A 25,706-nucleotide genomic window follows, 5' to 3' on the forward strand; every position below is an offset into this window, starting at 1 on the left:
CATTCGATTGAGTTTCTGATCATTTCCCCATGGGATGGCAGTCAGTGTTTGATCTCAAAATATTTAAAGCACCTTACATAGGCATAGTACTAAAGTCCTCTGAGGAAACAGGGGACAATGTGAATATAAATATCAGCAGTAAGAAAACTTATACTTACTGCTCATAAATCCCACATTACTGATGATGATACTTAAGTGAGGGTGGGGAGCCAGGAGAACTTAGGACAAATGGAACAAAAGTCTTAAAATGTATGACTATCACAGAGAAAGGAAGAAAATAAAAATCAGTTAAAGAATTTTAAGGTGTTCCTTTAAAAGATAATAAAAAGACAGACTGTTAATCTTTTATTATTATATGCCTTAATAGTGGAATAAATTATTGTGGCCAGTAGATGTATGAAAATCATGAATACCATAGTTTAATTTGCTGGACTTTTTTGTTTTAAATTCCCCCATCTTTTCCTTCAGAGTGATTCTTGGGCATCAATCAATGTTTGGTGGTTGCTTCTAGCAAGTCTTTTGCTTCATTTATTTTGGTTGCTAAGTAAGGAGATCCACCTGAGAGGACAAAGAAAACATAAATGGATTAAAACACACTTCATTATTGACATTTTTTAAAGTCTCAAATAAAGAAAAACACTCTTAATTAGAATTCTCTGATATTTTCCCACACATACATCCTCTTGACAAATTATTTTATAAGCTAAACAGAAATCACAACAGCATAAATTAAATTTGTTTAGTGAAGCACTACAGATACCCAACAATCAAAGATAACCTGAGAAAAATAATGAAAGAAAGTTATGATCAGGAATAATTTGAAAAACACTCAAACATTTCACTGGTCAGACACGCTATTCAAATATTTGATCAGAGAATTTTTTGAAATGAAGTAGATGGTTAGGTAAATAAAGGTCTCACTCCAAGACTTTTTCTGTAAAGGGAAAAACATTCAAGTATGAAGGAGAGTATCTTTCTGAAGGAGGTAAAGCAATCCAAGGGAACTTTCAGAATCATATCAAACCTTACATTTCCACAAAAACAAAAAATTTGTTAGAAAATGCAAGTATATAGTATCCAGTTCTAACAATCATATTTATTAATACAGATAAATGAATTAAAAATTATAATAGGGCAGCCCTGGTGGCGCAGCGGTTTGGTGTCACCTGCAGCCCGGGGTGTGGTCCTGGAGTCCCGGGATCGAGTCCCAAGTCGGGCTCCCTGCATGGAGCCTGCTTCCCCCTCTGCCTGTGTCTCTGCCTCTCTCTCTCTCTCTGTGTGTCTCTAATAAATAAATAAAATCTTTTAAAAAATGATAATAAAAATAATGTTAAAGGAAATGCTCCCTGTTCTCTGCAACAATCCTAATTAGAATACTTAAGGAGTAGTCTTAGATTCACTGTGCCCTAAAATAAAATTACATCAGTTCTTTTTTTTAGAATTCTTTGCAATGAATCCTTTCTAATGCAAACAGCAAGAGGGAAGGAAATTGAGCTGAATTTCAAATTCAGAATCATTATAAATCACAAACAGAATCTGACATACAAAAATACTAGTTCCAGTCATATTAAAGCTATTTAAGCATTAGAGGCCTTCTAACTTCTAGTCCTGAACATTTTCACTGCTTAACACTTGAGCTAACAATCATATTATGGTTCACCAGTTTCTTTGTGTTTGTTTTTATTTTTTATTCTCCCCTTGAGTACAAACCATCTATGGCTTTGAACACCTCCTAAGACCTCAACACAAGGTCTTGTGTTGAGCAACACAACTTACAACAAACCAAAACACATCTACATAGCATTGGTGTATAAATTGTCCAAACCATATCCAAGCTCTTATTAATATCATACCACCCACTTTATTCAGGAAGAAGAAAGCAGGGAAAACATCAGAAATACGATGTAGTAGAAAGGGCAACACTGGAGGAAGCTATATTTAGCTTTTTGCGTTTTGCCCTTGAGGATACTACTGACATTTTCATATCAAGATCTAAATTGCTATAAACACTTATGGAATATATCATGGAGTGTCCTTGAATATACAGTAAGAATTACAAATGAAGTTGAAAGTTTCCATATACACTTGATCATAAAATAAACTGATTTCATGATTATCTTTGAAAATGATCTTGGAATTAGGTAATATCAATCTTGGTAAGATGTTTAAATGTTTAGAGTTACCAAGGTAATGCCAGGCATTTTGTATATCCTCAACAAATATTAAAATATTAATTGAACTCAAATATAACCTGTAATTGATTGATTGACATGCATCCTGGATATTTAAATCATAGGCCATAATATGCTCATTTAGCAGATAGGAAAAAAACAAAGGCACTTAAGATTAAAAGTTGCCTTAAACATTACATTTATTGATGGAAATGTTAGAGAAAAAGGATTGACAATTTATTTAGAATACTGTTGAATTACCACTCATCCTTCCTAAGTTAAAGAACAGTGGACTTTTGATTTATGTGCATGGTAGAAACTTTGGTCTGGCTCTCAGTCTACCCTTCTTCTATCTTCCTAAAACTTGGAAAAGTTCCCAAGCCCCAAACTACAACTCCTATATTCTTTTCAAGTAGTGTTTGACTCAAATTAGGATCAGTGAGGGGAAATCTTGTGAGATTTGGAAGGCTCAAGTGACAGAAAGGCTTTCCTGCTGGCCCTCTTTATTATTGGTGCTAGCAAATGAGATTAAGGGATAGTAGTGACAGCAGCTGCGCTTCTTGTACAGTTCTAGTGGCAGTCTATGAGGTAGTAGCTTCCCTGACAGAGCAGCTCTAATTACTCGCGAAGTCATTTTTGTCAGACTATTGCGAAGTCTGAAGGAGTAAATTCTAGGTCTGTAAACTCTTACTCATTGTACTTAATGGTCTCCTGCTTAGAACATCCAGTTTCTGGCACTGAATCTTGACTGATTTAACAATGTAGGACACATATCCTATTATTTAATGGACACAATCTACTTTTGGATCTTTCAGTCTTGCTCAAAATTCTTGGGAGAGTCCCCTGAATTCCATTTAGTTAGAACACTCACCCTCACGCTTGATCTCTATACCATTGTACCTTCACTAAACACTGCCGGAGCTCTTCCGCCTTTGGCTACCTGAACTATTATGTTTTAGATCAGCTGTCCCACTGACACCAACTGGAAGAGCTGAATAAAATACAAACACACGTAAGTATGAAAGCACTGGAGTTCTACCAAGTCGGCCAGGTCTTGAGGGCCAAGATCCTAGAGAGAAGGAAAATGCATTGTGATGTGCCCAACATTCTGCACTATTTATAGCCTTCATAGAAATCAACGCAAAATAGTACATATTATACAATTTCACAATTCCACTTATACGAAATGTCAGAAAAGACGCATCTAGGAGCATCTGGGTGGCTCAGTTGGTTAAGCATCCGACTCTTGATTTCAACTCAGGTCATTATCTCAGAGTTGTGAGACTCAGCCCTACATTGACCTCTGCATTAGGCATGGAGTCTACTTTAAGATTCTTTCTCCTCTTCTCCCTCCGAGCCTCCCTCTTCTTCCTCCAAAGAGAGAGAGAGAGAGAGAGAGAGAGAGAGAGAGAGAGAGAGAGAGGACATATCTAATCTATAGTGGCAAAAAGTAGAATGGTGATTATCCAAGTTGGGGTGAAAGACTGGCAATGGCAAAGGGCACCAAAGAACCTACTGAGTTTTACAATGTTCTGTCTTAATTGTGTTAACAGTTACATGGGTATAAACATTTGTCAAAATTCATCAAACAATGCATTTAAATAAATTTTTATGTGTGTAAATTATATCTCAACATAGTTTTAAAAAAAACATGATAAACAAACAATCTAAGTGACATACATAAAACACTTCACCCTGCAAGTATAGAATATGCCTTCTTTTATTTTATTTTATTTTATTTATTTATTTATTTATTTTAATTTTTATTTATTTATGATAGTCACAGAGAGAGAGAGAGAGAGAGGCAGAGACATAGGCAGAGGGAGAAGCAGGCTCCATGCACCAGGGAGCCTGATGTGGGATTCGATCCCGGGTCTCCAGGATCGCACCCTGGGCCAAAGGCAGGCGCCAAACCGCTGCGCCACCCAGGGATCCCCAGAATATGCCTTCTTTTAAAGGAACAAGGAACATTAACTGAAGTTGACCACGTGGTATGTTATAAAGCAAGTCTCAACAAACTTCAAAGACTGAAATCATGACAAGCAGTGTAACTTGGAAGTGTGTTCCATGGACTAGTGCTGGTTCAGAGGTGTTAATGGACCACAACTAGATAGGTTTAGATATTGAGAATAAGTGTCTAGAAAATATAGCCTCTTGATGTAGCATTGTGTACCTGTAGAATCTAAAAAAACAAAAACAAACCAACCCTGAGACTTTGCTCTTACATATCTTTTTATTTCAATTTTCTAACAAATTCATTTTAATTAAAAAAAAATTTCATTTTAATTATATTTTTTAAAAGTTGCCAGTCCAATAGAGATTGGGAAACAAGTCCTCTATCACAGACAGTTTGAGAAGTACTATATAAAGTATGCTAATTTACTTTAGTGGAATTAAGCTGGAAATCAGTAACAAATACACCTAGGAGATAGATCCTAACGCTTGGAAATTAATCACTAGATTTGTAAATAACCCATGCATCAAGGAAAATATACCAGAAATTAGCATTCAAGAGAATTAACAAAGCCAAAGGTTAGTTCTCCGAAAAGAACTGATCAAATTCATACCAAAGCATTTGAAATTTAAATGAAATAAATTCTAGGAAAAATGTAAGGTATCAAAACTGATACATAAGAAATGAAGAATCAAAAGAGAATTCTATCTATCTGAGAAATCAAATCTGTAATTAAAATCTTCCCACAAATAAAAAGCCTGGTCAGGATGGTTTTATCAGTGATTTTTTTCCAAAACCTAGAAGAAAAAAAACACATTTCAACTCTTTTTATGATGCTAGCATATCTTTGATAACAAATCCTGATAGAAATATCACAAGATGAACACAGATGCAAAAACAAATCAGGCTAAATATCATGACCAAGAATCTGAGACTGGCTTTAACATTAGAAAATTAATCAATGTAATTCATCATATTAACAGAATAAAGAATAAGTATCCTTTAATTATCTCAACAGATGTACAAAACTCAATACACATTCATAAAAACTTTTCATAAACTAGGAATGGAAGGGAACTTCTTTTATGTGATAGAAGTTGTCAAAAAGTATCACAAACATACTTAGTAGTAAAATGTTGAGACTTTTGGCTCTGAAGTCAGCAACAAGAAAGGATACCTACTATGATAATTTCTATTTAACACTATATCAACGGTCTAGCCATTTTAATAAATGTTCCTTTCCATTCACAATAAAAAAATAAATAAGGATTAGAAAGAAACTGTCATTCTTCATAAATGATGACTAGGTATATAAAAAAAATCCAAAAGAATCTAAAGACAAAATTATAGAATTAAATGAATTTAACAAGTTGCTGGATACACAATAACAATATATACAAACCCAACTGTTATGCCGTAGAAAAAAATGACTTTACAATATAAACTTTTCAAACAAAACAATTCATAGTAGCACTTAAAAAATTGATACCAAGGGATAAATTTAACAAATTAAATATATGATTATAACCCAGAATACTTAAAAGCCTTATTGAACAAGTTAAAGATAACTTAAATAAGTGGAATGATATGTCTTGTTCCTGGCTTAGAAAATTCAGTGTTGTAAAGATGTCAATTCTCCTGAAATAGATCTATATGTTCATGGCAGTCCCCAATAACCCCAGGATTTTTGTGTGTGAATGTGTATGTGTGCACTTGCACATCTTCACATGCATATCAATGTGATAATTCCTAATTTATATTAAGGTACAAAGGGCCAAACACAGTGGAAAAATTATAAATAACAAAAATTTGAAGGATTTATACTACAAAAAAAAAAAAAGATTTGTCATGAAGCTACACGAATTAAAACAGTATAGTATTGGCACAAACACAAATTAACCACCAAAAGAAGACAGAAAATACATAAATGTCTCCAAAAATATCTAGTCACTTAATTTATAACAAGGCAATACTGTAGATCACCAGGGGGAAAGAGTCATCTTTTCAGTAAATAATGCTAGACCACTTGGATATCTATCTTTTAAAAAATTGAAACTTTATCCTTATCTCACACCATACACAAAAATTGATTCCAATTTATTACAAATATCATTATATAAGATAATAAAGATAATTCAGAAATTATCTTCATGACCTTGAGACAGGCAAAAATTCCCCAGACAAAACAAGAATGCACTAAGAATAAAGGAAAACTTGGATAAACTGGACTACATTAAAATTAAGAATTTCTGTACAATGAATGGACACTATTAAGAGGCAAAAGTAAGCCACAGAGAGAAGATACCTACAACACAAAGAATCATGTCTATTAATACCGGAATATATGATGTTCTCAAAAGTTAATAAGAAAAGAAGACAACACAACAGAAAAAAAATGAATAAATGCAGGATATTCATACTATGGAATACTATACAGTAATAAAAATGAGGGAATCATTACTATAGCATTCACTGCTACATAAATAAATCTCACAAAGATAGTTAAAAAAGACAAATATAGAAACTGTATACTATATGATTCTACTTATATGAAGTTCAAAAATAGGCAAAGCTAATCTATGGCAATAAAAGCCAGGACAGTGGTCACTTTTGGGGAGTGGGGAATGACAGGAAAAGTACCTGAAGAAAAGTTTTGTATGATTTTCTTAATCTGGGTAATAGCTACCTAAATGGGTTTACTTTGTGACAATTCATTGAGTTGTACACCTATAATCTGTGTGTTTTCATGAATGTATATTTTAATTTTTAAAAGTTTATTGGGGGTAGCCCCGGTGGCGCAGCCGTTTAGTGCCTCCTGCAGCCCAGGGTGTGATCCTGGAGACTCTGGATCAAGTCTCACGTCAGGCTCTCTGCATGGAGCCTGCTTCTCCCTCTGCCTGTGTCTCTGCCTCTCTCTCTCTGTCTCTATGAGTAAATAAATAAAATCTTTAAAAAAAAATAAAAGTTTATTGAAAATTTTACTGAGATATGTTGACCTCCTGGAGTTCATTGACACTACATATTCATACTGTCCAAAAATCACTAGGGCACAGCAAACCTATGATCAAGACCATGAGGAAGAAACAGTGACTTTCTTCAAGCCCATAATCTCATCCCAGGTCCCCTTTCTTCTGGAGAAGATTGTAATCATGACTATGATTTGTCATTTAAATATGCCTACCTACCCATTAGATAATAAATACTTCGAAGAGCAATCCTGTCTTAGATATCTATGTATTTTCAACACAGTCCTGAGTACACAGATGGGGCTTGAGACACTCTTTGTGGAGGAGTAGGAAAAGTGATTAGTCACTACTCCATTATTTTCTTGCATCAGGTACCAGCTTCATAGAAGTAAAACCACTCCAAAGGTGCAGAAAACAGGCAAACAAGAGTGTAACAAGTAGGTGCTCTAAAAATACATAAATGCCTACAAAACCCTAACTAGCACAAAAGAAAATAAGCAAATATTCTATAATTAATGTTTCAAAGTTAGGTAGAATTATTAATAATGATATATAACTAATAGTATTAGTTATAATTTAATAATAACAATTATACCTAATTAAATAATAGTCGTTACTAATGTGAGTTTCATAATTAGCACACCAATCTGAGGAATGAGAAGATACAAGTTGCCTTATATCCTTGGGTCTTTCTTATACAGATCTTTTCATAGATTTTTATATATTCTTTAACTTTCATTAAAACTTATGAATGTCTACATCCCAAATCTGTAAGACAGAAGTAAAAAGTATTACCATCTGCTGATTTGAAGGCTTCTTAAAGGGCACCCACATCTCTTAAAAGAAAAATGTTAAAATCGGCACACAGATTGACTTCTGGCATGAGGATCTGCTCCCCATTGGAACTGGTAAAAACTATGTAAAATACCCCAACCATCTAAGCCTCTGAAAATGGTCTTAAAAAGCAAAAGTGAAAGAGAAACATTTATTCAATAAAATCTATAAAATTTCAGTAAGAAAGGCAGGAAACTGTGGTATTTGAACCAAAACAGCTCCTTCCTTCTCTCCTCCCAGCTCAGCCAGAGATTTCTGCTGGACTGCTGAGGCAAAAACACAGGGCTCCCTCTCTCCCCAGACCCTGAATAAAAGGCTTACTTTCTGGGAGCAAAAGGATCTCCATATTTCTCTTCCTGCCCCCAGCTGCCTGATACTAAGGTTAAGTTCTAAGCAAATAATACAGAAGCTCTACCGAATTGTGGCTTCCTTAGAATACTGGGCCTCAAGAGCCCATTTCCCAGTCCATAAGGCATGGTAGTTCCACACAGGAGAGGCAAGGCACAAAGACATTAGGCTGCTGTTCCCTGTATTGCATGCTTAGTTGCTACAATGGGGGTTTCACTTGGAGAGAAGACTGCCATAGTTTCTACCCTCAGCTCCAGAGCCCTGGCAGAGATTTTGCCTGTGAAGTAAACAGGCCATAAAACAGAGAGCCCCTAATTTATTTTCAAAGGAACTGACTTCATTTGCAACAGATTATGGAGGGTGCTCTCAAGGACAGTACAGGGACAGCAGAGGTTTTAAAAAGCAATTGGGAGGAGATTCATGAATCCAGTGAATATACAGCTTAGACTGTAGACCAGTTCACAGGACAGAACAAACAGCAGTGATGAGCCCTCCTAGGGTCAGAACAAATATCAAACACTGACCTCAGAAACTGTTCCATCAAAGGAAAAATTATTTGATTGTGTTAGAGAAATTTATGTCTTACAGCATTGTTGAGAACGACTGAGTAACTGGTCAGAAATTAGTGTAGTTTACAGTTGGGTATGATCAAGAAAAGAGAGGAAGAAGAGTGCCCTATCAGTATCAGTGTCATCCCATGATGACTGATGGCATATTCAAAGCTATGCCTTCTTGAGGAGAAGTGTAAGAAGCGTGTGGGGTGTGGGGTAGGGGGTGTGACTTCCCTAAAATAATCTAGGCAGTTACTAAACAAATAAATAAAAATAATAAGGCCTCCTTGGGGTGCACAAGTTTCCAGAGCTGCTACAATACATATTCTAAAATGTTCAGTTTCCAACAAAATACTATAAGGCCTGCAAAGAACAGGAAAGTATGACAGTATGATCCATACAAACATAATGAAAAAACAGCAACAGAAACTACCTGTGAAAGTGATCAGATGTTGCATTTATAGGAAAGGATTCCAAAGTGGCCATTTTACAACTACAGAACAAGATTTAAAAATCAGTAGAGGTGCTCAAGAGTAGAACTGGCATAAGAAAGAATTAGTGAGTGAACTTGAAGATAGAGCAATTCAGATTATGTAAACCAAAGAACTGAAAGAAAAAATAACAGAGCCTCAGAGACATGTGGGACATCATTAAACTCACAAATATACATATAATGGGAGTATCAGAGGAGAGAAAAAAAAACAGAAAAAATCTTTAAAGAAATAATACTTAAAACTTTCCATTATTGAAAAACAAAAATCTACACATCTAAAGAACTCAACAAAATCCAAATAAGATAAATAAAGAGATCTAAAAACAGATAAATCATAGTAAAAATGCAAAAAAGTCAAAGGAGAAAATCTAGAAAGTAGTGTTAAATTAATTAAATAAAAAAATTGGGAACCCTGGGTGGCGCAGCGGTTTAGCGCCTGCCTTTGGCCCAGGGCGCGATCCTGGAGACCCGGGATTGAATCCCATGTCGGGCTCCCGGTGCATGGAGCCTGCTTCTCCCTCTCCTTCTGCCTATGTCTCGGCCTCTCTCTCTCTCTCTGTATGACTATCATAAATAAATAAAAATTTTTTAAAAAAATTAGTTGAATAAGGAACCCATTAGATCAAAGTGGCTTTAATGCTTTAGTAGCCTATATAATCAAATCAAAACCTAAGGCTGTAAACTCCTCAACATTAAGAAATTGAAACCTGAAGACAACTAATCACAGTCAGCTAGGCTTTTCCAAATAAAGCAAATGCTTAAGCCATAGTCAATCAAGTAATTTCTTTGTTTTGCTTCTGCCTCTTCTCTATAAAAGTATTTCCCTTAGCTCCTGTCAGTGGAGTGTTCTTAACCAATTCCAGTTTATAGATTTTTTGCTCAAATAAACTCTTAAAATTTTTTAAAAGATTTTATTTATTTATTTATTTATTTGAGAGAGAGAGAGAGAGAGAGAGCAGAGGGAGGGGCAGGAGAAGGAGTGCCAAGCTCCCCCCTGAGCAGGGAGCCTGACATGGGGACTCAATCCCAGGACCCTGGGATCATCACTTGAGCTGAAGGCAGATGTTTAACTTACTGAGCAACCCAGGTGCTCCAAACTCCTAAAATTTTTAATATGCCTCAGTTATCTTTTAAAAGTAGCAAAAGAAAAACAATGTGTCACTTACAAAAAAAAAAAATCCTCCAATAAGATTAATAGTTGACTTTGCAGAAACAATGAAGGACAGAGGTGGTGGGATAACACAATCAAAATCCTCAAAGAAAAACAGTGGACCAAAAATCCTAATTTCAGCAAAGCCTTCCTTCAGAAATGAGGGTAGTACAAACAAAACTGAAAGAATATGTTGTTAGTGGACCCACTTTAGAAGAAATACTAAAGGGTGTTCTTTAGGCTGAAAGTAAATGACCATAGATGGTAATCTGAATTCATACATACAAAGAGCACTGGTAAAGATAAATATAATTATAAAAGACAATATAAACACATATTTTTCTTTCTTCTCTTAATTGATTAGAAAGACAACTGTATAAAATAATACATACACATAATGTATTGTTGGACCTATAACATTTAGAAATATATGCATAATATATTTGCTAGTAATAATACAAAGGGAGTGTATGAGAATAAAGCTGTAATGGACTAAGGAAATAACAGCAGATGGTAAAATAATAATTCTAACAATGTACTGTTGGGTTTGTAACATTAGTAGATGTAATATATTTAGCAATACCACAGAAAGGGTGAGATGGGAATAGAGCTACATTGTTTCTATGTATTACTGGAATCTAGTATAAATATGAAGCTGAGTCTGATAAACTAAGATACATATGATAAACACTAGAGCAATCACTTTTTTAAAAAAGATTTTTATTTATTTGAGAGAGAGAGTGTGTGTGTGAGAGAGAGAACACAAGTGGGGAGCAGGGAGGGGAAGGGCAGAGGGAGGAGAAGCAGATTCCCTACCATGCAAGGAGCCCAATGCAGGGCTCAACCCCAGGACCCTGGGATCATGACCTGAGCCAAAGGCAGACACTTAACCTACTAAGTCATCCAGGCTTCCCAATCACTTTAAAAAAAAAAAACTCAAAAATTGCGAAAAACTTATTAATGAAATTAAAATGCTACATTAGAAAATATTCATTCAACATAAAATAAAGTAGTAAAGGAGGATTAATAAAGGAGTAAAAAAAACATAAGACATAGAAAACAAAAAAGTAAATCAGACATAAATACAACTATGTTAATAACAATATATATGAATGGATTAAATAACCCAATCAATCAAAAAGTTATTAGATTTGATTTAAAAAACATGACCCAACTACATGTTGTCTGCCAGAGACACATTTAGATTCAAAGACATAGAGACTGAAAATAAAAGGATGCAAAAAGATGTATGATGAAAAAACCAACTGTAGAAACCCTAGAGTGCATATACTCAATAGGCTTTAAAACAAAATGTAAATGAGAATTTTATTTTTTTTAAATGATTTTTTAAAATTTTTATTTATTTATGATAGTCACAGAGAGAGAGAGAGAGAGAGAGAGAGGCAGAGACACAGGCAGAGGGAGAAGCAGGCTCCATGCACTGAGAGCCCGACGTGGGATTCGATCCCGGGTCTCCAAGATCGCGCACTGGGCCAGAGGCAGGCACCAAACCACTGTGCCACCCAGGGATCCCCGTAAATGAGAATTTTAAAAGGGACATATAATAATGATCAAAGGATCAATTCATTAAGAAGATGTAACAATTATAAACATTTTTGCATTTAACAACAGAACACCAAAATATATGAAACAGAAACTAACAGACATAAAGAGAGAAACAGACAATTCAACAACAAATATTAATGCCCCACTTTCAATAATGGATAAAGCAACTAAACAGAAAATCAACAAGAAAACAAAAGAACTGCACAGCACTTAAACCAACTAGATCTAAGAGACACCTAAAGAACATTCTACCAAACAAAAAACAGGATAAACATTCTTCTCAAGTGCACATGGAACATTCTCCAGGAAAGACCATATGCTAGGCCATTAAACAAACCTAAAAAGATAGAATACATTACGTTTATCAAACACAATGGTATAAAATTAACAATAAAAATAAGGGCAAATTTAAGAAATAAATACGTGGGAATTAAACAACATACTCTTGAACAATCGAGTCAAAAGGGAAATCCAAAGGAAAATTAGAAAGTACTTTAAGATAAATGAAAATGAAGACACAACATATTAAAATTTATGGAGTACAACTAAACTAGTGCTTGTAAGGCAATTATAGCTATAAATGCCTATGTTAAGAAAGATCTTAAATCAATGACCTAACCTTCAACCTTAAGACACTAAAAAGAACAAACCTAAAGCAAGTAAAAGGAAGGAAACAGTAAAAATTAAAACAAATTAATGAAAGAATAGAAAAAATATAGAGAAATCAATGAACCCAAAAGCTGGTTCTTTGAAAAGAATCCTTTAACTTGTTGATCAGCAATATAAACCTTCAGCTTGAAAACTAAGAAATGCTGAGATGTAAATTTATAGCATTCTATGCATATATTAGAAAATAGGTAAAGTCTCAAACCAATAATTTAAGTTCCCACCTTAACCTAAGAAATGAAGGAACACATTTGAATTACTAGAATTAGAAACCAATGTTACTATCAACCTTAGAGAAGTAATAAAGATTACGAAAGAATACTATGAACAATTGCATTTCAACAAATTAGATAATTCAGATAAAACGGACAAACTCCTTGGAAAAACAAATTCTGAAACTTGACTCAAGAAGGCATAGACAGGGGCAGCCTGTGTGGCTCAGCGGTTTAGCGCCTGCCTTCAGCCCAGGGTGTGATCCTGGAGACGATGGATTGAGTCCCACGTCAGGCTCCCTGCATGGAGCCTGCTTCTCCCTCTGCTTCCTCTGCCCATGTCTCTGCCTCTCTCTCTCTGTCTCTCATGAATAAATAAATAAATAAATCTTAAAAAAAAAAAGCATAGATAATCAAAGAGACTTATCACAACTTAAGAGACTGAATCAATAATCAAAAAACTATGCACAAAGAAAAGGCCAGGCCTAGCTGGTTTACAGAAGAGGAGGAAACACTTCCTAACTCATTTTAAAAGGCCCACATTATCTTGACACTAAAACCAAAGATATCACAACAAAACTACCAAAGACATCACAACAAAACTACAGACTAATACTTCCTATGAATATGGATTTTAAAAACTCAACAAAATACAAGCAAACTGAATATAGCAACATATTAAAAAATTATACAGCAGACCAAGTGAAATTTATCTCAGAGATGTGTGGTTGATCTAACAACTGAAAATCAATTAATGTAATCCATCACATCTACAGAGTAAAAAGTAAAAGTAGAAGGGAACTTCCTAATCTGACAAAGGGCGTCTCTGAAAAACCCACAGTTAATTATACTAATGGGGTAAAGATCAGATGTTTTTCCCTAATAATCAGAAATAAGATAAGGATGTCTGTTCTCACAACTTTTCAATATTATACTGGAGACTCTACTCAGGGCAATTAGGTAAGAAAAAGAAATAAAGGTATCCAGACGGGAGAGGAAGTAACACTACCTCTATTCACGGATGACATGATCTTATCCCGAACCCACTAAAAAAACCACGGGAAATAATAAATAAGTTCAGCAAGGTTGCTAATTACTGTAAATCAAGTAATATCATTCCCATCACACTTAAAAATAAAAGCCAAAATTCTTAGTATAGCTTTCAAGGTACTACAACATTTGGCCTTGGGTGTCCTATCCAATCATATTTCCTACCATTCTTCCTTTTGCTCATTATACTCTGGCCAATCTCTTCATAATTCCATAAACATATAATATGCTTTCTTTTCAAGACCTTTGTACTTGATGATCTTTCTGCCTGAAACACTCTTTCTTCAGATTTTTATATGACTTTCTCACCCAGGTCTTTGCCTAAATGTTACCTCCTTACAAAGAATTTCTAGGATGCTACAATACTGCAATTGCAGAAGGCAGTTGCCTCTCTCCAGCTGCCAATCTCTATTCCCCCTACTTGTTTTTCTTAAAAGCACTTATTACGGGACATTTTCTACATTAGCCTTTTCTGTATAACAAACTACCCCAAAATTCAGTGGCTAAAACAAATGGTTTTTGTTTTTTTAAGATTTTACTTATTTATTCATGAGAGACACAGGCAGAGGGAGAAGCAGGCTCCATGCAGGGAGCCTTACGTGGGACTCGATCCTGGTCTCCAGGATCACACCCTGAGTGAGCTGAAGGCAGTGCTAAACCGCTGAGCCACCTGGGCTGCCCAACAAATGGTTTTTAATTCTTGCTATTCTATGGATTAAGCTGAGTGGTTCTTCTGAGTTGGGTCAGGTCTGCTGGGGCTGGATGGTCCCCAATAGCCCCACTGGCACTTTTGCTGGGACAACGAAGTCTCTCTCTCTCTTAGTCTTTCATCCTTCAGGAGGTGAGCCTGGTTTTCTTCACATGGTGGTCTCCAGGTTCTAAGAAGTTAATAGCTGACGCTGCAATACTTTTTGAGCTCAGAATTTACACAACTGCACTTCTACTATGTCCTATTGGTCAAATCAAGTCACAAGGCTAGCCTGAATATAAAGGGTAAGGAAATAGACCATCTCTTGATGTGAGATGTTAAAATTAATTTGTGGACAATTTTAACCTACCAAGTTACCTATCTACTGTCTTTCTCAGTAGAATCTAAGATGTGTGAAGACAAGATTGGTTCTCTTGCTCAGTGTCTGGTATACTGTCTGGCTTGGATTAGATACTCCATAAATATGTGTTGAATGAATGACCACTCATATGACATTGCTTCCAGCTCTTCAACATCCTGTTTCCTTTCCTCTGAATACTACTTAGTTTGTCAGTATCCTTCAAAATTTGGAATCTAAAAAAGATAACAAAATTTTACACAGGGTGCCTAGTGCCTAAGTGCCTAGGCTCAGATAGGTAAGTATTAGGTGAATGAATGAATGACAAGTACAGAAGACTGTAGTAACATTCAGTCTTACAATACTGATACTGCGTGTCCTTTAAGGCAGCTTAAGAACTCAGTGACATATTTTTAGTGGCTTTTACACTATTGAATCTTGTGGGCTTTGAGATCAAATATACCCCCATGGCTCCTTTACAACTGAAACATTGCCAAATCTCTGCCCTCTATTTACACAATTGATTTAGAGGACCTAAAAGAACATTATATTTATCCCTGTCGAATTTAAATTTAATCTCTTCTAAATCATTGATCTCTCTCTAGTTGATCATTTCCACTGACACAAAAACCTGCTCAAAATTGTTTAATAAGGTTCCAAAAAGTGTATTTAAAAAGTTAAAAACAAAGAAATCAAACAAAAAAAATTCTTTCCCTTAATGCCACATCCCTGTCTTCCAGCTACTAATCCATTTCTCTCCTTTTCTTCCTCACAAAACTTCTAAAGAAAGTTATTTATATAAACTAACTCAACTTCTTCATCCTCCTTTCACTCTTCAACCTACCACCAATTAAACTGTTTTTTAAGGTCATCAAAGTCTTCCAAAGTTGCAAAAATACTATGGACCCTCTTCTCTGCCCTCATCTTAATGGTTCTCACAGCAATACTTGGCACAGCTGATCACTGGTTTCCTGAAATATATTCCTCTCTTACCTTCTATGGCACCATTCTCTCCACTCTACTCATTTTTTTAAAAATGTTTTGGCAAATGCAAATTTTTATAAAGATTATGCCATTTATATTAACATGTAACAAGTTTAATATTTTTTTAAAGATTATTTATTTATTCATGAGAGACACTGAGAGAGAGGCAGAGAGAGAAGCAGGTTCCATGCAGGGAGCCTTATGTGGGTCACGCCCTGGGCCAAAGGCAGGCTCTAAACCACTGAGCCACCCAGGAATCCCAACAAGTTTAATATTTTTAAATGAATTAAAACATAAATATCTTTAAAACTTTCTCAGTTTTACTTTCTAGTATTACAAATATTGATAGATAGAATCCATACAAAGGCTTTTTGGATCTGAGACTAAAAAGCTTGAAAACTTAGCTTTCATACAAAACATAGGGCATTCAAGAAAAAAATTACTTTGTATCCCAAAGAAGACCTGAAAACCCAAAGGAGGAAATACACAGTAAGAGAAACAGAGGTGAGCTAGATTCCTGAAGTATTAGCCAAAAATCTTAAAATAAAAAAGTCATATATTTAAGAAAATTAATATGGAGAAGATAAATAAAAACAGAATTTCAAAGTAACTGGGATTCCATAACAAAGATTTGGAAATTTTAAAAGATTAAACTAAGAAAAGGCTTAAGAGCGGATTAGACAGTGGAGGGTAACAATAATTTAGAAGAAATTAATAACAAATATCTACAAAAAGGATAGAAATATAGAAGAGAGTATAAAAGACATGAAGCACGGTGGAAAAAAAAGGAACACAGTGAAAAAAAATGGGAACCAAATGTGCACATAACTGAAATTTCAGAAGAAAAGGAGAGAATAAAGAGAGGAGGCAATATTTAAACAGATTACAAGTAATAGAATAGAATTTTCTAAAAATTTTTTAAACTTTCTTTTCTTTAATTTTTTTTAAGATTTTATTCATTCATTTGTTTATTTATTTGTTTATTGAGAGAGAGAGAGAGAGAGAGAGAGAGAGAGAGAGAATGGCTGGGACACAGGCAGAGGGAGAAGCAGGCTCCATGCAGGGAACCTGACATGGGACTCGATCCCGGATCTCCAGGATCACACCCCAGGCTGCAGGTGGCGCTAAACCGCTGCACTGCCCCGAATTTTCTAAAATTAATGAAAGACTTTACCCCACAAATTCAAGAATCTCTACAAACCACAAGCAGGATATATGCACAAAAACCTATACCAATTCACAGCATAGTAGGATTGCTGAAAATCAAAGACCAAAAAATCTTAAAAGCATTCTAAGCTCCCAGTATTCTCTAAGGAGTGACTGCTGCAACATTTTACTTTACACTTTATTAAGTCAAGGAGGTATGCTGTCTTCTTTGGGTAATTACTAGAGAAATAGGTTTTTATTTTTAAGTAGATCTATGAAGTCCAAGTCACTAAAGAAAAAGACACACAAATCTTTTAAAATTTTGGATGAGCCAAAAGAAGTAAAGAAGAGGGAACATAAAATAGATGAGTCAAACAGAAAACAAACAGTAACATGGTATAAATACACTCAAATATCATAAGTACATTAAATGTAAAAGAACTAAACACTTAAAATAAAACCCAGGGGCACCTGGATGAGTAGAATAGAACAGATTCTGTTCGGGCAGCCCCAGTGGTGCAGCTGTTTAGCGCCGCCTGCAGCCCAGGGCGTGATCCTGGAGACCCTGGATCGAGTCCCACGTCAGGCTCTCTGCATGGAGCCTGCTTCTCCCTCTGCCTGTGTCTCTGCCTCTCTCTGTGTCTCTATGAATAAATAAATAAAATCTTTAAAAAAAAAAAAAAAAGAATAGATTCTGTTCTATTATTTGTAATCTGTTTAAATATTGCTTCCTCTCTTTATTCTCTCCTCCACTCAGACAGTTGAGTGACCGACCGACTCTTGGTTTTGGCTCAGGTCATGATCTCATGGGTCATGGGACTGAGCCCTGTGCTGGGCTCCAAGATCAAACAGAGTCTGTTTGGGGATTCTCTCCCTCTGCCCTTCCCCTGACTCATACATGGGCACATGTGAGCTCTCTCTCCCTAATAAATAACTACATCTTAAAAAATAAAAATAAAAAATAAAACCCAACTGCACACTGCTTAGAAAAGACAAACTTCAAACTTCAAACATAAAGATATAGAAAATCTGAAGAAATTGATGGGAAAAGATATACCATATGAACACTAACCAAAAGAAAGCTGGTGAAGCTATAGTTTCAAATAAAGCAGACTTTATGGCAAGAGGCACTACTAGATATAAAGGAGGATATTTCAAAATGAAGAAGGGTCAATCCACAAGGAAAAGAAAACAATCCTAAATTATCTGTACCCAAATCATATAATCATACTATCACAATAAGTAAAGCAAAACAAACACACAAAACCTAAATGGAGAAATAAACACACAACCATAGCAGGTAAATAAGAAGTCAGCAAGGATACAGAAGATCTAATCCAGCAAACAAAATCTACCTTACTCATATATCTTAAATACTATAGAATATATACTGTGTTCACAGAGTATTTGCCAAAATTAATCATAAAGTATGATTCAACTACTTCCAAAGAACCAAAACCAAAGTATGTCCTCTTCCCAAGTGGAATGAAGATAGATATCAATAATATAGAAAACCAAAAATAATAATAATAAAATAAATATAGCCAGAAAATATCCAGTCACCAGAAAATTAGGCAACATATGTTAAATAACATGAGTGAAAAAAATGTTTTGAAGTAATGATAGCTAAAACTAATGATTTGAATATCCAGTTTAAAAAATTAGAAAAAGGGATCCCTGGGTGGCGCAGCGGTTTGGCGCCTGCCTTTGGCCCAGGGCGCGATCCTGGAGACCCGGGATCGAATCCCACATCGGGCTCCCGGTGCATGGAGCCTGCTTCTCCCTCTGCCTATGTCTCTGCCTCTCTCTCTGTGACTATCATAAATAAATTAAAAAAAATAAATTTAAAAAAAATAAAAATAAAAAATAAAAATAAAAAATTAGAAAAAGTAGGATGTCTGGGTGGCTCAGTGGTTAAGCATCTGCCTTCGGCTCAGGGCATGATCCTGGAGTACTGGGATCGAGTCCCACGTTAGGCTCCCTGCATGCAGCCTGCTTCTCCCTCTGCCTGTGTCTCTGCAGACTTTCTCTGTGTCTCTCATAAATAAATAAATAAAACCTTTTAAAAAATTTACTTAGTGGATCCCTGGGTGGCGCAGTGGTTTAGCGCCTGCCTTTGGCCCAGGGCGCGAGCCTGGAGACCCGGGATCAAATCCCATGTCGGGCTCCTGGTGCATGGAGCCTGCTTCTCCCTCTGCCTATGTCTCTGCCTCTCTCTCTCTGTGTGTGTGACTATCATAAATAAATTTTTAAAAAATTAAAAAAAAAATAAAGGGGACATAAAAAAAGGGGGACATAAATGAAAAATGAATGAGAATCTCTACTGCAGGCAGGCGGATTTCAGTTAAATATAAGGAAGAACCCTCTAGTAATTAGAGGTGCCTACCATTGGGCTTCTTGTAAAAGCAGGAAGCTATCCATCACTAAAAATCTTCAAGGGCAGTGAACAGGATATTTTCCCCAGGATAGAGTAGAAACAGTCTTGATTTAGCAGGCAGCATTGATCAGATCGGTGTCCCTCAAACTATGGTGAAGAAGCACTTTTTTAAAAAATGTCGAATTTTTGGTGGATGATATATTTACAAATTATAAAAGTATCACACATTTGGATGTTGTTGCAATGTGCAACAATGTGCAACTGCTATAAAGGTTTCTAAATACTTCCTTTTGATTTCTGTCTTTAACTTGTTGCATACAGGTAACAAATTAGCTCACATGAATAAGCAAACTATACTTTTGAGTATCACCAGATTAGAGAGTTTATAAGAGATGACTGAAGTTCTACAGCTTTTCAAATTTACCTTTTCTGTCTTCCTATTTTTTTGTGCTGTCTTCCTATTTACATTAATAACAAACTATTTATTTGCTGACAACCCACCTCTCTCTCTCTTTTTATTTTACCCACCTCTCTCTTTAGCAATTTAAAAAAGCATCATCTAAAAGATATTTAAAAGACATTGATCTGAAAGCATTAGATCAACTGAGATTTTATCTCACGAAATTGAATAGCAAAATTTACTTTGTACCAAAACACATTTGAATGTTCATTTAAAACTGGTTACAAAAAATTTATTTTCAAAATTAATTTCCCCACACCTAATTTTCTCATGTCACTTTCTTTCCATAAGCTGATAATGAAATGTGTGACAAATTATTGTTGATCACACATTTGAAGTTCTAACTTTGACTTACTATACTAGCTGGCAGCAAAACCAGCAGAAAAGCAACTTGGGGATGAAGTGGGGGTACATTTATGAATTTCAGAAGCATGGAATACAAGATTTAAATTTTTGCAAGTACCTATATAATAGTCAGTACTAACCTTGCCAAATCAAATATAGTAGTCAGAAAAAGAGAAGACAAAATTAAGAGCTGCCCGTTCTCATATTTCCATTTCTTCTGCCTTTCTCTCTCAGAGGACAATGAGACATTTTTGTTTAAAATCTATTATCTTCTTCTCATTAAAAACAAAACAAAACCACTTTCCTTCTCAAGAGACCATTTCAGGATTTATGAGTTATCTCCCAACTCCATCATCCATAAATACTTTCCCTCCAGTAATGCCAATATTCCTTTATTCACCCTACTTTTACAAGAGCAGTTCTTAACTGTGAACATATGCATGGGTATTGGGAAATCTATGAACTCTCTGAAACACCAAATGTTTTTAAAACTGGGGGTGAATGAACAATTATATAAACAAAATGTCCACAGTTGTCAATACATTCTTAGAGGGTACAATAATCCAAAATAATTAAAAGCATATTTTTAAAAAGATTTTATTTATTTATTCATGACAGAGAGAGAGAGAGAGAGGCAGAGACACAGGCAGAGGGAGAAGCAGGCTCCATGCAGGGAGCCCGATGTGGGACTCAATCCCGGATCCCAGATCCTTCGGCCCTGAGCCGAAAGCAGACGCTCAACCGCTGAGCCACCCAGGCGTCCCAAAAGCATCTTTCTTAAGTAAAAAAATGTGATCTTAATAGAAATAGAGGGTACAGGTTCTTCATTAATTGAATAGGCAAATAAAGATATTATATTACTTAACAAAAAGGACTTTAGAAATAAATCCGGGGGATCCCTGGGTGGCTCAGCGGTTGAGCGCCTGCCTTCAGCCCAGGGCGTGGTCCTGGAGTCCTGGGATCCAGTCCCACACATCAGGCTCCCTGCATGGAGCCTGCTTCTCCCTCTGCCTGTGTCTCTGCCTCTCTCTCTCTCTCTCTTTCTGTCTCTCATGAATAAATAAATAAAATCTGAAAGAAAGAAAGAAAGAAAGAAAGAAAGAAAGAAAGAAAGAAAGAAAGAAAGAAAGAAAGAGAAAGAGAAAGAAAGAAAGAAAGAAAGAAAGAAAGAAAGAAAGAAAGAAAGAAAGAAAGAAAGAAAGAAAGAAAGAAATCCGTTCATTTTGTAGAAGATAAAATTGATACTTGGAGAGGTTAAGGGAATGTTCAAGGTCATATTGCTAGCAAGAAAACAGAAGCCAGAGAAAAACACCAGGTTCCTGCTTCCAGATCTATTCCTTCACCTCCTGCTACTACACAAGGCCAGAGAGGATATCAGTAAGCATCCTACAGGCAATCAACAATCCCACCTCTGATAAATACATGACCTCAGAATAAATCAAATAATTCCGTAAATACTACTGGCTCAGAAAACACACATTTCCTTTTCTTACTAAAGATATCTAAAAATACATTTTCTCTTAGACACATTCTAGAACTTGATTCCTTGCCAGCAGGCACAATCAACAACTTGTCAATCATCTGAAAGACATGAGCACCTGATCCTACTGCAATCAATCAGAGAAGGGCATACACTTGACCTGGAAGGGACAAAGGATGTTTAGTAGGAGGCAGAGGGGCTTCAAGGAGGCACTTTAAACACATTTCTTTCTGAGTCAATTACTCTGAAAGCCCACAATGCAAAGTAAATTAGTTGAGTGGATCTCTTAGTAACTGTTGAAGCTATTTAGAAATTTTAAGCAAAACCTCTTTTCAAAGTTTATTCTCTTGTTTATTCACACTAAAGAACAGCAAATAAAAAAAAACCCAAAGATGATGTTTAGTGAAAAGAATTTTTATAGTACATACTTAAATGAAAAAACTGAAAAAGAATGCCCTACTTTGGTGTCACTTAGGATGTGTACAAATCCAAAATTTGTTTTTAATTTTTTTCAAAATAACAAGAAAACTGAAAGTCTGTAAATAAGAATCCAAAAAACCCTTCACTCTCCTCCCCCACTCCACCCTTGACTTCTGAAATACAGTGCAACTTTCTACCATCTGTTATTTTAGAAAAGAAACAGTAATGAACATATGGGCTTTCTCTCTCAAGCAGCTGTAGTGTAGTTAAAGTTATAATAATTGTCTTTCTGTAAGATAAATTTACATTAAAAACCTGGCCAGTTAAAAACAAATGGCTCAGCCTCAGAGCCTTCCAGAATAAAATTAAGAAATTCAGAATTATCTATGACATATTACAGAGATTTAGAAGATATCCTCTAAATCTTATGCTTTTATGTTTAAGGTTAAACAAACATAATTCATGATGCCCGTATCAGTTTACAGAGTCCACAACTCATGTCTTCTCTTTCCCAATCAAAATGCTAAGAGCTTCAAACAGAGGCTAGGTACTCATATATAAAAATCAGTAACTAAGTTCTTGAAAGCTGATAATATAAATCTACCACTTCTGTGGGTTACTGAACTCTAATCCAAAAGCTTATTTATTTATAAGAAAAATCACAATACGCATGGCACATAAACTTCCATTTCAACTATATACGTATCACTTATATATACCACTTATAATGAGTTTAAGTAACTGAAAAGAATTCAGAGCCGACACAGATCCACATATTATGAAAAATAGGAATTTTACCTACCTTTATCTGGATGATTCAAAATCATAATTCTCCTATGAGCTGTTCTAATCTTAGCCTTGCCAGCAGATGGGCTGTAAAAAGAAAATTAAAGTGCTTATAATAAATAGTGTCAAATGCAGATTATAAATTAAAAGTTTATATGGGTTTCAAGGAATTAAAAACTAATGAGAATTTCACCATCTTGTGGATAAATATGAAATTACAGCTTGTCAGTTAATTTTACTAACCATCAAAATAAACTGTGGATTCAGTGTTACATGTATTTTTCTTCCTTTGTAACGCCAGTCTCTATTTTCAATCAATTTAAAAAATAAAACGCAATAGGGGCACCTGAGTGGCACAGTCAGCAACCCACTTGTGGTTTCAGATCAGGTCGTGATCTCAGGGTCACAAGATAGAGCTCCAAGTTGGTCTCTACGCTCAGCCTGGAATCTGCTTGAGTTTCTCTCTCCCTCTGCCCCTCCCATTCATACTCTCTCTCTCTTTCAAATAAATAAATCTTTAAAAATAAATAAATAAAACCACAATGAGATCCCACCTCACACCAGTGAGAATGGGGAAAATTAACAAGGCAGGAAACCACAAATGTTGGAGAGGATGCAGAGAAAAGGGAACCCTCTTGCACTGTTGGTGGGAATGTGAACTGGTGCAGCCACTCTGAAAAACTGCGTGGAAGTTCCTCAAAGAGTTAAAAATAGACCTGCCCTACGACCCAGCAATTGCACCGTTGGGGATTTACCCAAAGACACAGATGCAATGAAACGCCAGGACACCTGCACCCCGATGTTTCTAGCAGCAATGTCCACAATAGCCAAACTGTGGAAGGAGCCTCGGTGTCCATCAAAAGATGAATGGATAAAGAAGATGTGGTTTATGTATACAATGGATTATTACTCAGCCATTAGAAACAACAAATACCCACCATTTGCTTCAACGTGGATGGAACTGGAGGGTATTCTGCTGAGTGAAATAAGTCAATCGGAGAAGGACAAACAGTGTATGTTCTCATTCATTTGGGGAATATAAATAATAGTGAAAGGGAATATAAGGGAAGGGAGAAGAAATGTGTGGGAAATATCAGAAAGGGAGACAGAACATGAGAGACTCCTAACTCTGGGAAACGAACTGGGAGTGGTGGAAGGGGAGAAGGGCGGGGGGGGGGGGGGTGAATGGATGATGGGCACTGAGGGGGGCACTTGACGGGATGAGCACTGAGTGTTATTCTGTATGTTGGTAAATTGAACACCAATAAAAAATAAATTTATTAAATTAATTAATTAATTAAAACACAATATATAGGGTAGGAGAGTCATAGTCTATAGACTATACTGAGTTTGAAAACCTATGCTTCAAGTTATTTGGGGGGAAGGTAGTTTATGTAGTATAACAGACAAGCATCTAGACTTCAGAGCCAGATTTCATTCCCATTGCTATTTAGGATGAAGTAAATTTGGCCAAATTATTTAACCTCTCTACACTTCAGTTTCCTCATTGTAAAAACAGGGCTAGGAACAACAAATTCCTCATAGAGTGACTGTAAGGGTGAAAGTATTAGAATAGTGTCTGACATGTAGCAAGTGCTCCAAAATAGTTAGCTTTTACTATTATTATGTTTCAACAGAGCATCTCAAAACTCTTCATAGCTCATAACTTATTTAGCTTGTGAGAAACCTATGGGAAAAACCTCGCTGTTAGAACCTTTGCAATAAACAAAAAATGAGAAAGTTAAATAAACCTAAAATGATTTCAGTAAAACTAGTTTATCCAGTATTGAAAATGTTTCTCACTAATACATTTTCCAGGCAAGGAAACAAAATTGACACTTAACAACAACTAAATTCTGATATTGCTAATTAATAGCTATACTATCTTATCTAAGTACTTAACTTTTCTGGGTCTCAAATGGGGATAACAGCATCTGACTTAAAGTACAGAGTCGTCATTGTAAAGCTTAAAGTAATTTAATTTGTATGAATGAATCACACTGTATTGGCTAAAAGCAGATACTTTTAGAGATATTCAGACATAGGTTCAACATCCTGATTCCACCATTCATTAGCTACAAAACTGTCTTGCTCACTTAAACTCTCTGACTAAAAATTTTCTCATAAGTAAAACAGACATACTAAACTACCTCCTAGGATCATTATTAGCATAACCTAGCATAGAGTCAGTGTTCAAGTGCTCAAAAATAACTAATCCTTAATTATTATTATTAAGATAAAGGATGATTATGAAAATATATTACATATTTCCTACTTTTAAAAATGAAGTATAATTAACCTAATTCAATGTTTCCTGAGTAACTCAAAAGCATTAACCTGAGTATAAATTAAGTGTAAAGAAATTCTTAAGGTCTGCAGAGATTTGCTCTCCCTTGTCTTAAGGAGTCCGAGAATACTTTCCATTTAAGTCCTCTGTTTTTAGCACTGCCTCCCTTGCTATTAGCTGTCAACCCTTGATTCTGCCATTGTTCCAGTCTAACTATTCCTTGACAGTTACTTATACTTCTAATCTTTTGAGGTCAAATAACAGATCAGGGATCCCTGGGTGGCGCAGCGGTTTAGCGCCTGCCTTTGGCCTAGGGCGTGATCCTGGAGACCCAGGATCGAATCCCACGTCGGGCTCCCGGTGCATGGAGCCTGCTTCTCCCTCTGCCTATGTCTCTGCCTCTCTCTCTCTGTG

The 25,706-nt window shown here is 35.7% G+C and overlaps 1 protein-coding gene across 5 annotated transcripts in view; it reads right to left on the reverse strand.

Moving 5' to 3' along the window:
- Nucleotides 1-332: 332 nt before the first annotated feature.
- The window catches only part of DNAJC15 (DnaJ heat shock protein family (Hsp40) member C15), a 76,570-nt gene continuing 51,196 nt past the window's right edge, over nucleotides 333-25,706 (reverse strand). Inside the window, exons 5-7 of one of the 5 annotated variants that reach the window (XR_007404834.1) lie at nucleotides 23,022-23,092; nucleotides 3,043-4,922; nucleotides 333-558 (exon numbers count right to left, since the gene is read on the reverse strand). Coding sequence is in view for 2 of the 5 variants with exons in the window: in XM_025478194.3 (XP_025333979.1) it covers nucleotides 488-558; nucleotides 23,022-23,092 (142 nt within the window). In the remaining 3 variants the exon portion in view is untranslated. Of the gene's footprint in view, nucleotides 559-3,039; nucleotides 4,923-19,523; nucleotides 19,662-23,019; nucleotides 23,093-25,706 lie in introns of those variants that run through there. The other 4 variants (XR_003147907.3, XM_025478194.3, XM_035704334.2 and 1 more) reach the window with 4 other exon arrangements.

This window comes from Canis lupus, chromosome 22 (genome assembly GCF_003254725.2).
Source record: "Canis lupus dingo isolate Sandy chromosome 22, ASM325472v2, whole genome shotgun sequence".
Taxonomy (NCBI): Eukaryota; Metazoa; Chordata; class Mammalia; order Carnivora; family Canidae; genus Canis; species Canis lupus.